Here is a 17,799-nt window from a genome sequence, read left to right as displayed (position 1 = left end):
ATGGCGGGGAAATGGAGGGAATTAGCCGAAATTAGGAAGAAGAGAGAACAGGCTACCTCCTGTTCAGGGGTCAATATGCTACTGTCTGATGGCTGATTCCTGTCGAGTGGTGGGCTTCTGGACTTTTGTGCAGAGATGTGTGTCGTTTGAATGCGTGTGTGCGTTTTGCTCAGGAGCTTTGACAGGCATTTTGTGCAGATATTTGTGCTTGTAAAATTTTAGTACAAAGATTTATAGTTGATTGCCATAGTGTGGAAACGTGCACAAACGTAGCTGAACAAAGACCCAAACTTCCAGAACTGCTTCAATCCTTTGTTGAGTTTAGCTCAAGCCCAAGGAGAAAGATCTTTGTGGTACATTAGCCTTAAGTATAACATGGATCGTCCTATTAACCCACTGCACTAATAACTAAGGTCATAGTCATCAACTTGGCTCAATCAAACATTCAGCAACTCGTTTGTTGACAAAAAAAGTTCAGGTCTCAACTTGATCCAAGTCCTGATTGATTAGCGTGCAGCTGCCAGCAAAATCATAGTAAGTGATGGGACAATTTTATGTTGTTAAACGAAAAGACCTTTCCATTAAATGTTGGAAAAGTTAGCTTGATTTGCTCTGCTTTGAAGTAGTTCTTCGATTGTTTGGTGCTGGATTAAAGTGTTTGATTCTTGCGTGGCTTCCATGGCCTGTGTGATGTAAATGTGTGTGGCCCACGGCTCCTTATCTCTGGGAGTAAGACCTGGTCACAAACGCATACAGCGCCCAGACTTAGGGAGCATTATCTTAGCCACCAGACTCCAAGAGCTCAGTCATTGCAACCCTAATGAAAAGGAGCGGCCATGGCTTTGAGCCACAGGGGATTAGCATTTGACATCGGCCTGAACTCTAACATCCATCCAAATAAAGAGAAAAAAAAAAAGAACTTTGCAATTCATATTCACATCAGTTTTGCAGGCTTTTCAACCGTAAGAAAAGTATTATGTTGTCCACGTAGGGGTCTAATTACTTGTAAGATTGGTTTGACTAGAGCAGATCTCTCTTGTGAAACTCTAAATCTTCCATGCTTCAAGTTGTAGTTTGCATGTCCACATTACCAGAAAACCAGGATGTATTTGCTCAAAAATCGGTCCAAGTCTTTTGATCAAATGTTGATGTTGTATTTGTTTTAAAATAGGGCTGCTGTAAACATTTATTTTAGTAATTGAGTAATCCATTGATTATTGTAACCATTAATAAAGTAATTGAATAAACATTGTCCCTTTATGTAGTTTTTACTTAAGCTAGTAAAATAATTTTTAAAAAGTGCTAATGAAACACATTTATGTTCTGTTTTTAACAAGAAAACATTTTATAGCCCAAAATGCAATGATTCAAATGTCGCTTTAGACTCAAACTTAAAGCATGAAAATTTTGTATAGATATTTATAGTCTATATTTTTTCCAAATCATTACTCTTCTTAATCAGCAACGACCTTAAATGTAAGCAAAGATATATTTTGGTGTACATGTATAACATCCCGGATTTGGTGCTAGCAATAAGATAAAAGTCAACCTTTTGGAAAGGGAACAAAAACATCCCGTTAGCAGCCACAAGCGAGCTTGATGCATCTTCTAGATGTTTCCAGATGAGGTGTTAGAATATTGAGGATGTGAACTTTCTTTCTACTTCTATTTCTTTTGATTCCACACTTTTGACACTTTTTGTCACTTTGTTGGTGGTCCCTCACCATCTCCTTCTACAGTTGCTAATAGCACTTAGCATTTGTTAATAGCTCATTGATGGATGTGAGAGTGTTGTGCACAACAAGTCTGTTTATCAAGAATACTAACTTTGAAGCCTCTAAGCTAACTTTAATTTCATTAGCAGCAAACTGTCCAAGTTTGTGATAGATGTTTTGGAAGATACATGTCGCTTATATTGGCGTTCTTTTGAAATGTGAAACTTTTTAATCAACTCTGCATATGGCGGTAACAATGAATGTGCTCAAGACTCTACTTCAGTTCTCATTTTGTGAGCTCAACTCACTCTTTTAGCAAATAGAAATATCTGTACTAATCTTGAGTTAATTATTTTTTTTGTTTATTTGTTCTGTTTTATTACTAACAATTTCTGTTTACATTGTTGACAGTTTATGTTTGAATTGGATTTAATAAGTCATATGTTTTGAATTTTTTTGACATAAAAATAGTCTCTCTTCTGTTATTAATTGCACTGCTCTGTGTCTTTACCCTCAGGATCCCGTCTGCGCCAGGAGGACTCCCCGCCCCGGATTGTGGAGCACCCCTCTGACCTGATCGTATCCAAAGGGGAGCCTGCCACTCTCAACTGTAAAGCGGAGGGGCGACCCACCCCGACAGTGGAGTGGTACAAAGACGGGGAGCGGGTGGAAACGGACAAAGATGACCCACGTTCGCACCGCATGCTGCTTCCGACCGGGTCGCTTTTCTTCCTACGCATTGTTCACGGACGACGGAGCAAACCCGACGAGGGAGCCTATGTCTGCGTGGCCCGGAACTACCTGGGAGAAGCCGTCAGCCGTAATGCATCCCTGGAAGTAGCATGTGAGTCGTGACGTCGTATCTTTTTTTTTTTTTAATTCTATTTGTCTTTGGCTGGGCAAAGTAGGTCCAGATCCTGCTGTAGTCAAAAAACCTGGATTTCCACTCAACATTATGAAATTTTATAATTTGTTTGTAAACATCATTTGTATTAGGAAATTGCACTCCGCTTACCACTGGGAATAAGAGGAAACAAATCAACATTTAATTTGAGGCAACTGTAATTACATTATTCTTAGAGTTGATTTCATTGTTCTCTTTTTGCCAACTCCATAATGATTTCCTGAGGTCTAAAAGGTTCTTGTTAGCTCGGGTAATGACTTGTGGCAAATGAGTTTTCAGCCATGAATCTGGTTAATTTGATACGTTCTTGGCTCAGAGGGGCTGTTTTGAAGTTGTTCGCAGATCTTTGAGTTTGGACATAAAGCTGCTGTCACTCTATGAAAGAGACAAGATGGCAGGGCGGACATTGGGTCTCTCACTGGTGATCAGGGCTAGCATGACAGGGATAGCTCCTGATGGACATTTAGCTCAAGCTGTCTGGACTGTGTTGATGACAGGCAGAACCTGAACTGTGACTCAGATTACCTTTGAAGATGAGCCTACACTCACTCCTGAAACAGACTTAGGCCGGGTTTTAAAACAGCAGGTCCCAGAGACCTCAAACAGTCTAGGAGGTGGTGTGGGAAGTCTCCATCTGCTTTTGTTGTTTTGACTTGTCATTTAATAATATGGCTTGTCATAGCTAACTAGGAAACGGGCAACAGGACAGACTATGTTCAGCTCTCATTGAAGAGATTTAAAAGATACTTTAGCTTCAACGTTACAAATATTTGACCGGTTTGGAGTAATTCTCTGCTAACACTTTCTGTAGACTCCATGTCTACAACAAGCAAACTCTTTCAGATACGTATGTATTTTATTTTATTTCTTTGAAGAGAGGAGGGAAGAAATAACCTGCTTTTTGTAGGACCAGGACTTGAACCTGTACATTTCAATTAATTAAATCCATTTTAATTACAGTATTTTCCGCACTATAAGGCGCACCGGATTATAAGGCGCACCTTCAATGAATGGCCTATTTTAGGACTTTTTTCATACATTAGGCGCACCGCATTATAAGGCGCATAGAATAGACGCTTCATACTCTATTATTACACATCCACATTAATAAAGAAATGGTCCCCGAGTACTTTATATAGTAGGCTGGCCCAGCCGTTGTTTCACTCACGGTGTTGGTGTTGCGATATTATGCCCAACTGCTTTCTGGGTAACACAGACCAACCGACACGCTGCCGCTGCAGTCTCTGTCTCTCTTCCCCTGCCCCTCCCCCCCTTTAAATGTATTATCAAACTTTATTAACAAACCAGTGTTCTGACAACTATCCCAGCATGCACCGCGCACTACTTCTTCTACGGGGGAAAAAGAAGTTGGCGGCTGCTTACCGTAGTGGACCAACTACGTAAGCAGCCTACTGCATGTCTGTGTAAACATAACGTCTTTCATTTCGATCTGAGTTATTTAGCGTAGCATTTCTGCCGGATTTTCACAACATATCAGCCACGACAATGGACAGGGGAACCAACAAGTTCATGTCATCTTTTTTGGACGACATCAAGGTGTTTGAGCCACTGGATGCCTCCAACATTGTGCGCGTCACAGCTAAAAGCTACCGATAGATGAGGAAAACAGCAGATCCTCACACCCTCAGCATAAATATAGCTGTGGACAAGATCACTGATGCCTATTGTTCTTGGAAGGCTGGGTAAGTCGGCATTCATGGTTTTGATGGTCCACAATGTACATTAGCATATGTTTACTACTGTAGCTTGTGTTTGTGAGACGGTCACGCACGTGGTAGCTGCACTGTGACCTAAAATGGGCATTAGCCAATGAAACGCGGCCCCTGTGGTAAGGTCCGTTGCTGGACCTGTTGTGGCTCAATATTGGTCCATATATAAGGCGCACCGGATTATAAGGCGCACTGTCGGCTTTTGAGGAAATTGAAGGTTTTTAGGTGTGTCTTATAGTGCGGAAAATACGGTACTTAAAATCTTTAATTCAATTCATAGCTATTTTTTTTTTAACTGTAAAAGTTCAAAATGGAACTTTTGTATTTGCACGTTTCTGATGCGCGAGGAAATCTGATGCACAACCGTCAAATATAGCAAACAATAGCAATGGACGACAAAACTGCTACTCTTTGTCAAGATTTGTAATGTGGTTTGGTGAGGTGAGAAGCAGGACGCAGGCAGACCCAGGTTGAAGTGATGAATAATGGTTTTAATGATGAAATAATCCAAAAGAACAGAATCCAAACAGGTTGCACAGGGAGCAACAGGGAAGACAGAGATGCACACACGACGACGATCCGACAAGAGACAAAGACAACAGGTGGGACTAAATACACTGGGAGGGTAATCAAAGAAACGAGACACAGCTGGAAACAAACAGGGAAGACACTGAGACTCACAGGGGAACAGACTAAAACACAGAAAAATCTCAAAATAAATACACATAAAACACCGATCACAACACTCTTGGCTGACAGGAGGTCAATTTTTCAATCTGGACGCCGGGAAAGACTGTTTTGCGTGCAAGTTGTACTAAAAGGAGTTAGCCTACCGCTGACGCTATTCTAGCCTAAAATAGCATCTCAATGCTAAGTGTGTTGCAGCAGAAGAGACATTCCTAACACTAATGTATACAGTCTACAGTCCACATTTCTAAAAAAATGTTTTTTCAAAAAGTTACATGAATTCTCAGAAGTTCTTGAAACACTTGAAAACTGAATGTCTATAAAGTTACATGAATTCTCAGAAGTTCTTGAAACACTTGAAAACTGAATGTCTATAATAACACTTTGCATTTGTTGTATGGTTTTGTAACCTAAGTAGCAGGTTAAACACTATAAATATCTTTGTTGTTAAGCTCATATGTGTATTCAATAATTTGGCAGCAAAAAGAATTTTGAATTGTTGTTGGCTTATGTTTGGTTTCTTAGCAGATTGTCTGGGGACTATGGACCTATTTATTCTTTATTTCATTAAGACTGGTGGTAATTTAACCCCTTTTGATGTTTTTATTTTTAAAATTCTGGATCTATTTTGTCAGCCATGTGTGAATTTGTACCCATCTTGAGGTCATTTCATACTTGCTTTTTTCACCAACAGTTTCCGATGCTCTTTGCCTAATCCAGTGTAAGGAAAATGTAGTTATGCTACTTGAATACATTTCTGGGTTTGAAGGAATTGGGATAAAAAGTTCACTCATGGGGTTGAACTGAGGTTGAAAACAACAGATCTGAATCAATGCAATACTTCTGCTTGGTGTTTTTCTCTAGTCCACTACTTTATCATCAACTAAATTACATTTGTGGCTAAAAAGATACAAAGAGGAAGCCTGAAGGATTGATTGCAGAAAATAGTTTTCCTCTGCATATCTGGAACTTGAGCCAACAACTATATCATTGCAGAGTCAAAATGGTTGCTTCTTCCAATAGTTATTAACTGTGAAAATCTTCATTTAGTCTGAAAGTGCCCCCTGCCAATTAATTACAATCTGACATAGTAATAAAGTTTTATTAAAGTAGAACCATTTTCATATAAATTATTGGAGTGCGAGCAGATGAAATCCCCCAAAGGCACGTTTTAGAAATTTAAGAAGATGAGACGAGAGAAAGAACATGGAAATATGAAGGTAGTGTATTATATCAAGGCATTAATGACTTACTGCAATTTTAATAGCAGGTAATTTAAGAGATATGGAATAAAAAATATTCTGAAGTTGATTTGTAGGATTGGTGCATGGGCCAGACTAGTGTCCTGCCAAGGGCAACAACATAGTCAGTTCTTATGAAACACGACTCTGCTGCTGTTTTGGTATTATGCCATATGATTGTTCACACTCTTGAATATCCTGTAGTTTCAGTCTTTGATTTTTCTAATGCCTGTCTCCTCAATGAAATTCCTTTAGGCTCAGATGGGAATACTTAGTCATCTCCGTGTCTGGTTGACTTATTGGGTGGAAATGAACATTTCCTTTTCCTGGCTGGATATGTGGGCATAATGAAGCTGAGCAAGCATCTCCATCCTGGGTTGGAAGTTCTTGTGGGCTTTCAGTAGACATCTTTAGTCTGGATCAGTGGTCATACAGGCTTTGAACCAACCATCTCCACCCTGAGCTGGAAACCCATATAGGGCTAAAATAAAAAGCTTCTGTGTGCCTTAAGCTTTTTAGTACCATGTGCCTGTGGTACTTTGACTCTCACTGATGTAGTGGTGTCATGAAAATTGTGTCATCTTGTTCATAGGGAAGCATCCTCCTCCCTTTCTCATCACCAGTGGTGGAGAAAGTACTTAAAAAATGTACTTAAGTAAAAGTACAAATACACAGACAAAAATGTACTCAAGTAAAAGTAAAACTACCACATTAACATTTCTACTTAAGTAAAAGTAAAAAAGTACTGGCATTTAAAAATACTTAAGTACTTGCTGAATGCATTACCTAATCCCTAATACAATATCATTAAGTGAACTGATCGTATTTAATTTGAATACATCAGAAATATGCAATTTTAATGAACAATGCCACAGATAAAGCATGTTTTTATTATGTTTACTCTCTGTAACATAGTTTCGACTTAGGTATGTGATTCTCAACATCTTGTCTCCTGTCCTAACATAGCATGAACTTCACTTTTTTTGCCATTAGGGCTTTTATTTTGAAAGAAATCCAACAGAAAGGGGATGGAAAGAAGGTGGGTGGGGGAGGACATGGAACCAAGGAGCCACGTAGCATAGTTGTAGTCAAGATCACCTACCCAAGACCAAGTCAAGACAAGCACCCCAAACTACGTGACACAAAAACATTAAGTTTTACCTATCAAAATTGCTTCTCAAATTTATCTGAAGACTCCACATTCACATAAAGCACATAGATATTAAATACTTAAAGCTGAAATAAATTTAATCAGTAAAGATCTGTCCAGAAGAATCGGATCGTTCCTGAATGTCATATCAAAGCAGACTTTGGTCACAGAGTGGTTCCATATTTGCAACACCTCATTCAACACCTCCACACAATAATTCAGCGCATGAGTGACAACTTTTTTTCATCGCAGATGCAACATGTGTGTCTCTGTACAGCTAGCTTTGCTAGCATCACGTCCACAGATCTTACCTTTCTTTAAGATTTCCTTCCAAATAACGCTAAAAATTGGACGAAGTCCCCACCATCTGTGAAAGCGAAGCGCTGCTGATTTTACATGTCGCCATATCTTATGATTTATGCAACGCTATTATATGACTGACGATCAGACAGACATCTTCTCCCGCTCAGAGGAAACCACTGTGCATGTCTGGAGCGCCGCATGCAAGTAAAGGTGGAGGCGATAGGTGACAACAGACACTAAGTCACGTTATTGCTCGGATTTTACGGCGCCACCTTAAGTTCCTGAACTTCACATTTTAATGGAAAAAAAAAAAGAGCAACGAGAATTGGATGTACCAAGTAACGCGACAGTTTTGTAGAAATGTAGTGAAGTAGAAAGTACAGATACTTACTGCAAAATGTAGTGGAGTAAAAGTAGAAAGTACCCATTATTAAATCTACTTAAGTAAAGTACAGATACACAAAAATTGTACTTAAGTACAGTAACGAAGTACTTGTACTTCGTTACTTCCCACTGCTCATCACATGGGTTGAACTATTTCATCCAGAGCTCTGTGCAAAGTGTGTGATTGTTCAGAAGGTTGTTGGCATGTTTTATGAAGAAATGGGCTCAGATAGCAATGCTGATATATTGCTTCATTTAGTCCACTTCCACCATCTGGTTTCTGTATCTGTAGGCACCGTGGAATACTTTTAAGAAACGTTGTCCAACATGGTGAGACATTATGTACATTTGTAAGATTCATTACTAAATAACTACAAAGACCGTCACATGGCTAAGAGATCCTGAATGGAAAGTGCCGATATGTTGTTCATGGAGGAGGCGGTCTGCAGAGAGGTGTGGCACTCTCTCTGTAACCATTTTGTAAAAGCTATATGGAGGGTGTGTCTATGTGCGAATATGAACGCCCACAACCAAGCAACAACTCTTCAGCTTCGGATGAAAAATGGGAGAGCCTTAAGTGAATATAATTTATGAAGCAGAAGAAGGTGAAGAGAACCGTTACATCCCTCTACACTGGGCTTTTTGGCAGTGATGAGTTTTATTAAGGGTCAAGTGAAGGTAGCATCTAAATCTATTTCCATCAGCCAAAATTTTATATGTCCTGCAACCAACAGACCACCTCCTTTTTCCTTCTGCTTCCCTCTTGCTTCATTGTATTGAACACACCTTTGCTCCCACTCCATTCTCAAGTGGTTGAACAAGACCCTAGCGAGAAAGTTTAATTGCAGCTACTGAAACAGACTTGACTGTCTCAAGACCATTGCGGTGTGACGAAGCTCAAGCTCAGCAGCACTTGCCACTCTAGCTAAGGTGAAGAAAAAGGAAAGAGGAGGGAGAAGTCTTAGAGAACTTGTGCTGCATTATTAATGGATTTACCATGTCTTTAATATACTGAATCCTTCCTCAGGTGGTAGATGTTGAGCACAGATTGCTTGTAAATTCTGCCTGAATAGGGGTAGAGTTGATGCTGCGTAGTCTCCATTTCAATGGGTAGACCAAGGAGTTTGTTTTTACCAGAATAAAGAATTAGTTGTGTGCTTCAAAAAGCTGGCCCTTGTGAAATTATGGCAGAAAGAAACTTGTTGAATGAAAGCTGTGAGATGTTAAATTGCTGTTTGTCTCAAGTCATGTACAGTCATGGCCAAAAGTTTTGAGAAGGACACAAATATTATATTTTCACATGATCTGCTGCCCTCTGGTTTTCATGTGTGTATGTCAGATGTTTTCATCACATACAGAAATACAATTGCAATCATGTTATGAGTAACAAAAGCTTTTATTGACAGTTAGAATGAGTTAATGCAGCAAGTCAATATTTGCAGTGTTGACCCCTCTTCTTCAGGACCTCTGCAATTCTCCCTGACATGCTCTCAATCAACTTCTGGACCAAATCCTGACTGATAGTCCATTCTTGCACAATCAATGCTTGGATTTTGTCAGAATTCCTAGGTTTTTGTTTGTCCACCCGTCTCTTGATGATTGACCACAAGTTTTCAATGGGATTAAGATCTGGGGAGTTTCCAGGACATGGACCCAAAATCTCTATGTTTTGTTCCCTGAGCCAGTTAGTTTTCACCTTTGCTTTATGGCAAGGTGCTCCATCATGCTGGAAAAGGCATTGTTCATCACCAAACTGCTCTTGGATGGTTGGGAGAAGTTGCTCTCGGAGGACATTCTGGTACCATTCTTTATTCATGGCTGTGTTTTTAGGCAAGACTGAGAGAGAGCCGACTTCCTTGGCTGAGAAGCAACCCCACACATGAATGGTTTCAGGATGCTTTACAGTTGGCACGAGACAAGACCGGAGGTAGCACTCACCTCGTCTTCTCCGAACAAGCTGTTTTCCAGATGTCCCAAACAATCGGAAAGGGGATTCATCAGAGAAAATGACTTTACCCCAGTCCTCAGCAGTCCACTCACTGTACCTTTTGCAGATATCAGACTGTCCCTGATGTTTTTCCTGGAGAGAAGTGGCTTCTTTGCTGCCCTCCTTGAGACCAGGCCTTGCTCCAATAGTCTCCGCCTCACAGTGCGTGCAGATGGACTCACACCTGCCTACTGCCATTCCTGAGCAAGCTCTGCACTGCTGGTAGCCCGATCCCGCAGCTGAAGCCCTTTTAAGAGACGGTCCTGGCGGGTTCTGGTCTTTCTTGGGCGGCCTGGAGCCTTTTTGGCAACAATGGAACCTATCTCCTTGAAGTTCTTGATGATGCGATAGATTGTTGACTGAGGTGCAATCTTTCTAGCTGCGATACTCTTCCCTGTTGGGCCATTTTTGTGCAGTGCAATGATGACTGCATGTGTTTCTTTAGAGATAACCATGGTTCACAGAAGAGAAACAATGATGCCAAGCACCAGCCTCTTTTTAAAGTGTCCAGTGGTGTCATTCTTACTTAATCATGACAGATTGATCTCCAGCCCTGTCGTCATCAACACCCATACCTGTGTTAATGGAGCAATCACTGAAGCGATGTTAGCTGGTCCTTTTAAGGCAGGGCTGCAATGAAGTTTAAATGTGTTTTGGGGGATAAAGTTCATTTTCTAGGCAGATATTGACTTTGGAATTAATTGCTGTTAAGCTGATCACTCTTTATAACATTCTGGAGTATATGCAAATTGCCATTATAAAAACAGTAGTAGAATCATTCTCAAAACTTTTGGCCATGACTGTAGGGAACTCCATAAACATGTGGAACAAGGTACTCCAGTCAACTAAGAGAATAATTATACTTTTTGGCCTTGTTGTCCTTACTGTTTGGTGGGTAACTATCTGTAGATTACACTGAACACACCATCTCCACAGTTAATGGAGCAAAATTCAGGGTAATCCTCGGCAAAATTATTTCCTAAAGGTTGAAAAAGACATTAGACTGTGGCAGAAATTCACCAACTAACAAAATGTTCAAAGCTGAGACCGAAATCTAAATGAAAATCTGTGGCAAGACCTAAGTGTTGATATTTATAGACCTCATGCACCCAGTCTGACTGAACTTGAAGTATTTTACAGATTTCAGTTTCTACATGTGAGTGGGGTGTAGATGCAACTTAGACTTGCAACTGTAATTGTGCTGAAAAGTGTCAACATAGATGTTTTTCTATGGAGGTTTTTCTTCCAATTCACCATTATTTATATTTAATACTTTGTGTTTTGTTCTACCATGTGAAATCCTAACAAAATACTTTGAAGTTTGTGAGTATAACATCAAAAAAGGCAGGAACATTTAATATATGTTCATACTTTGGCAAGAGACTGTAGAGAAGTGATTTCCATACAGCCATTAACTTCTCCACAGAGAACCTTGAAACATATTGGCGGGAAGAAATCTGAATAGCTTCTTTGTAATCTGGTCCTAATCAAGACTGTCCATGGGCCAGCTATGTAGAATGAATATACAATAGTATTGGGTATAAATAAGTATGCCCTCTTTTCTTTCTCCTCACTAAAGTAGGTCAATGAGCAGGTCCATAAATCATTTTGAAGATTCTGTCAGAAACTTTTGCTGCAGCTGTGGCTGTTGAATAATTTGCCAGCACTGCAAATATCTGTGAATATTTAAGTGTGATAAGCCACACCTGGGGCGACAGGATCCCAAGGAAAATGTTAATTTTGTCCCATCTTTTCAGGTGGATGACGGTCGCACATTCCTGGATCTCCAGGAGGAAAAAAAAATCTTGAACTCTTGAGTGACCCAGTACAGTTTTAATTGGATTCCAAGTGGTATTTAGATCTTCTGACATATACTGTGTAGCCTGCCTGTGCATTAAATGTTTAGTGATTGGTGGGGTGGGATATTACAAATGGATGAAGACACATGTAGCTTCATCCCCCTTGCGACTACGTTCGGTTTTTAACCTTTTAAAAATGCAAATGATACAGAAATAAAACAGATGTCTTGGGTTGGTTATAAATGCCGCTTGAAATGGGAATGGATGACTTTTAGAATGGTCCTTTGATATCATCTACTGTCCCACTTTTGCAATTAAGAGAACCGTTAGGTAGCATTCGGTTCTTATACAACAAGGTAATTAGCGGGGAAATGGAGTTGGGAGAGGTGTGAGTGTTGAGGAGAGGAGGGAGGGGACCAAGCTGTTCCTGTTGTGTCCAACATGAGGAAAAGCTAATAAAAGGGTAGGCCAAGAGGAGTCGGCCAGGTGGGGAGAGAGGATGAGCCACACTGTGGATCCTTCCACAAGCTCATATGGACTCATTATTCCTGTTCAGGAATGATACTGGTACACACAAACAACAGACACATGAGCGCAGACACCTGCTCTCACGCTTGTGAAAACCCTGGTGGGCTGAGGTTTAATCAGTGCTGAAGTCCTTGAGAAATAATGAAGGGTAACCAAGGAAGCAGCAATAATGCAACCATTACAACACATTAAGGTTCACATGCTGCAGTCAGGAAACTAAACTAGGGTCTCAAAAATTTATATTTTTACAGAATGTGTCAGAAAGTTAGAAAAATAATAAAAGCACGACTTCAACAAGACATTTTCTCATAAATGAAATAATCTGCCAATGAAGAAGTGTGTTTTCATCAACATTAAGACATTATTGACTTAAAACAAACTCTTGAATAGTTACTTTTGAGTCAATTTTGTCTTACTTAAAGTGTACTAAGATATTTGCTCTAGAAAATAGACTAAAAATACTTTGGAAGATTTTCTTTTGCGTCGAAAAGAGGTTTGATCAAACCCTGGTTGTGACAAAGCTGAAAGAAATTCATGCTAAAGTTGTGCATGGAAAAGTTTGAAGTGTTCCCCATTGATCAGACAGATATCAGAACCAAGTAAGGGTGTGAAAAATTATCTTGTTTTATGAATTATTAGAGTGGAGAATCTCTGATTAAATGTATCAGCTGTGTTTGCAGCAGGGCTTAGCTACTCCCATCAACTGGAGCTAGCTCTCACAATATCTGCCTAAATGCATTCAGTTAGTAGTATGCAGATGTTTTCTTTTTGATCACTTTATAATCCATGTGCTATGCACTCAAAAAGAACGTTGTGCGTATGAAGAGAAGACATTTTGAGGGGGAAAGAAGTCTCTACGGAGGATAAACCATGTGGATACACTGCGGTCACTACCAGCAGCCTGACCTTTTACTGACTCTCACACATGCATGATGTCCTGAGTCTGCATTTTTACTTTTCTTCTCCCAGCTAGGACTTCCCGTGAACTACCTAGGGACATACATTGTCTTTGTTGCAACTGAGGAAACAAACAGTGTGCTCTAGGAAGGGAAATACTGGCCGACTCTGCTGCACTCCGGGGCTGAATGATGACATCAGTAATCGAGCAACGTAGCAAAAGCCGGCGACAAAGATGGAAAGCGCAGCGGGAAGGTCAAAGAGATGCAGACCACTTAATAAACCCAGGCTTGTCATGATCTTTGGCTTTATTTCTTAGGTCTGTGTCGGTCTGCTTTTGTTCTTTACTGCTCTACTTAGACAATCGTGTCAGTCTTAAGTACCTAAGCTGCATTTAAACATGTGTGCTGTTCTGTTATGGATGCCACAGCCTGTCAGCAGACGAGTGAGCCATCAAGCTAAGAATGCTGAACCATGCGCTTCTCACGTCTATTAGCGCCCAGCAAGATGAAGCACCCGTCTCACCGGGTTTTGTTGTGTTTCTTTTATATGGCCTACTCTCTCTCTCCTTCACACTCTCCCTGCTTCTCTCCTCATAGTGACACTTTTATTGATGGCCTCTCCTCTCTGACAATGCAGGTCTATAGTTTTGTCTCTACAGTCTGCCTCTAATTTTGCCTCTTCTTGCCTCTCATCCCTCCACATCTCCTCAGCCTTCCTACACAGTGTACATGTTTGTTAGGCAGTGACAGAGGATAAATAAATCTCTGTGCTCGTGCGTGGTCAGTAAATTCTGTAAACTTGGCACTGCTGCACATTTTCTACAAAAAAATACATCTACTTCCTCTCTCTGCTGCAGTTAGAGACGTGTGGGGAGCTATGTGAATTACTGAAATCTGTTTGCGTGCTTATTATTGGTTGGCTTTAAAACGCAGACGGGGAGCGAAGGTTTTGCTTTCATGAGCTTATTGCACTTTGATTTCTGTTTTAATATTGACCTACACATACATTTGAAATGTATTAAAGACTTACAGTTATTCGATAGGCAGATTTTTTTAATGTGGTCATTAAACAGCTTCTAGTGTATGTATGCCTGTTGTGTTCTTCAACTTCTACAGAGTTTCACTGGATTTAAATATGTATTAAATACAGTGAAATTATTTTTTACATGGTAAAGCGCCAATTATTCTCACTTCTACTAAATATAACATTAGCTATAATAATGTTACTTATGTTAATATCAATAATTGCTTCCAAAGATTTAATATTCAAACACATTTTTCAAGGCGCTGTATTAAAAGCAGAGGTGTTGTCACACTGTCTGTATGAGAGACAAGTTGATGTAAAGAGCTTGTGTGTGAACTGTAGTTCCTTACCTCAACCCTTAGATTTTCAAAAGATTGCACACATTTCCAAATCTAGAATGAAAGACAAAATATGTTTGTCGTAATACATTTAGCCTTCCTGTTATCTTCTCAAATTCTTGCTTTTCTTCAGTCCGAAATAAGCCAAAATTCCCTTAGCATGTTTTGACATCTCCTATTAAACAGCTTCATGAATGCCTATGTCTGTTCTCACTGACAAACATCTAAGTTTGAGCCATCCTCAATCTTTAACATTTTCCACTCCAAGGTGTGCTGTTGTCTGGACAACACAGTACTGTTTTACCAATACGGGGTTTTTTCTGGCTGACCAGTTGCCATATAGCCTTTAGTTTCCACAGCAAAGATATTGACTCTTTTGGCCACCAGTAATATTTCTGAAGGTGTTTTGCTGTGTTAATCTATGCTTCAAACAGGCAGGCAGTGAAAACTTCAGGCCATCCCAACACACTCCACCATCTTATTTCTGACTTTAAGCAGCTAGAATTATATGACTGGCCATTGCCCTTCAACGCAATTCTTCTCAGTTCTCATCTCCCTTCCATGATCCATCTGGAATTTCGACAGTTGAGTTTCAACTGCAGAAACTCAACTCTGTTGGCTGATTGTTGGCCAATCAGCCAACAAAAGGAGGAGTCGTGAATGATTGATGACGATTTTCTGCAGTGTTTTAGGATGTAGTCTGCCTTTGGTTTGGCAATGGCAGCGAATTCAGTCCATGTTGGCCCCCTCTCCAAATATTGAGCAATTAAAGTCAGAGCAAGAGGAATGCTTTAGACATTATATTGCTAGCCAAAATTTTGTGACCCTACTTCCCACTTGGTTGTTTCTAGTGCATGTAATTTCCGGTGCGCGTCATCGAGCTGGTGCAGTACGTACATCACTGTTAAACATTAGCGATTGGGTGAAAACAGACCCAATCATTTAAAACGTCAACAGAGTGCACATATCCAGTAAACAATCATTTCTCTTTAGCTGAGGGTCCAGACAAAGTGCAGAACAAGGGGCTAGTTTTTACCAGGCTAACATTCCTCTAACTGTTGACAAGTGGACAAGTGGACTGTAATAATGTTAATCAAAATTTGACGCTGAGTTAAATCCCTCTAGATGGCTCTGAACTGAGGGTGGCTTGCACGGGGTCCTGCAGGAATTGGCTCCTCTGACCCCAGAAGGACCCTTTGCTCCCCTCAGTTCACCCCATATCTCTGTCACACCATAATTCTTTAACCCAGCGCTCCCCCTCCAATGAATGTGTTCCTGTTGTGACTGACCTCCATCACCCAGCCTCCCTCCCTCTCGCAGACTCTCTGAGACTGCCAGAGATGGTAATCCATCATACAGAGCCAGGGAGGAGGTGACAGGGCGGAGGGCTGAAGTTCAGCCAGGAGCTGATACGGGTTTGAATCTGTCGCTAAAATTGATTCACACTCTGTCTTGGTATTTCTGTGCAGTTGTCCCTCACTCAAAGGGCCATTATTTCTGTGGTTTCTTTCTCACATACTTTCTTAAACACACATTTATCCATTCATTTATCTTATCGTGCAACCTTCGCTCTGCACGATAAGGCCCACAATGCAGCTTGGCACGGGATCGATCTTGGTAAAGGGTCGCAACTTGGCTAGACTTCCGTGATGCTGCCTATTTATTTTGGGGTGCAACTGTCACACCACACACTTCAGCGGTCTGATGGATTTGTCCCGGTAAAAGCTGCTGCACACAGATAAGTGCTCATGCACATTTACGCAAGTGCACTAACACTCCAAAAATGCTTAAGCTTAAGTCCTTTTGTGGCTGTTTTTCTAGTTGTGCAAACATTAAGGACAATCCTTCCTCAAAGTGGCTCTCAGGGGAACGTAGAAGATGCTGCATCTTGTTTTCTTTAGATTCAGAACTTGACTGCGAGGGCGGAAAAAGGAAACCAAGAGTGAGGAATATAAGAGAACAAGGGAGACTAACAGATAACCGACCAAAGGAAGCTAGGCGTTCTGTACTTGAAACTTGTTAGACTTTTATATCACAACCATTTTCGGGTTTGTATTTTTTAAAATTGCTTTTTTTTTGCATAGTAATTTGTTTTTATATATATTAGTTAGATTTATTGTGCACATGTATGTTTTGCTTGGATTCCATTCACTGTGAGGGACACCTATCATTGCCCAGAGCTCTGAACAGCTGCAGGGCAGAGCTGAAACCTAATCATACACTCTCCGCTGTCTCCATCTCCTCCTTTTCTCTTCCCCTCTCTCTTCCGATGTGCTTTCTCCTTCTCCTCTTCCATTCCCTCCTTTTCCCATTTCCTTTCCTGCTGTTTGAAAGTGATACTCTAAGTATTTTGGGCTCTTTCGAAAGTGAGCAGAGGCGAGATGAAATGAGAGCAGTTTCTGAGACAGCTGTGAATCCGTGCCACTTTACAGCTTGACCTTTCCGTGACTGAGCCGCTGCATCCAGCAGGAATGAAAGCAGAGGAGGTTGTGGGTGTAGATATGTGTCTAGTTGAGGGTGAGACTATTTGTTTCCCAGCCAATGGCTTCTCAGTTTGGGCTTCTTGTGTCTCTAAGTGCTGCCTCTGCCTGTTAGACTCCTCTGGGGCTTCCCCTAAGGCTTGGCCATGGTGTTCATTTACTTTTGCAGTTTAGTAAGTGCAACACCCATTCAGATGACATTTTTTTAAAGAAATCAAAAGTATTATCATTCCAGCACATGCAAGATGCAGGATTGTAAATTATGTCTTGCAAAACTATGCATATCCTTGAATATTTTCACATTTTGTTGCATGGTGTTATGTTCTTTTAGACTTAAAATTTGAAAAGTTTGCACACATATAGGGCTGCAAAATAAAAAGTATTCACAATGTAAGAATTCCATGTTAGTTTGTGATGCCAATAATTGTTGATATTGATAATTACTAATTAGTTTTTTGTTTTAAATATCTGAAATACTACCAAACTGGTGGCATGACATGTCCTGTTTCATCCACAGTTGTCACTCCATGTTTTTTTTTGTTGTTGTTTTTTTTTAATTATTTTTGTTCAGTTATGAGGCACAGTGGCAAAATCCGAAACTATGTAAGTTACTCAACAGGTGGTTGCCAG

The 17,799-nt window shown here is 40.4% G+C and overlaps 1 protein-coding gene across 1 annotated transcript in view; it reads left to right on the top strand.

The window, feature by feature from the left end:
- Nucleotides 1-17,799, top strand: part of robo2 (roundabout, axon guidance receptor, homolog 2 (Drosophila)) — a 278,307-nt gene that overhangs the window by 16,956 nt on the left and 243,552 nt on the right. The window contains exon 2 of the mRNA XM_088012090.1: nt 2,233-2,559. Coding sequence (XP_087868216.1) covers nt 2,233-2,559 — 327 coding nt within the window. The remainder of the gene's footprint in view (nt 1-2,232; nt 2,560-17,799) is intronic.

Source organism: Poecilia mexicana, unplaced genomic scaffold, assembly GCF_051168715.1.
Source record: "Poecilia mexicana isolate PSO_F unplaced genomic scaffold, ASM5116871v1 scaffold_13, whole genome shotgun sequence".
Classification (NCBI taxonomy): Eukaryota; Metazoa; Chordata; class Actinopteri; order Cyprinodontiformes; family Poeciliidae; genus Poecilia; species Poecilia mexicana.
The sequence above is the reverse complement of the archived record's forward strand: the minus strand, read 5'-3'. Positions and strand labels throughout refer to the sequence as shown.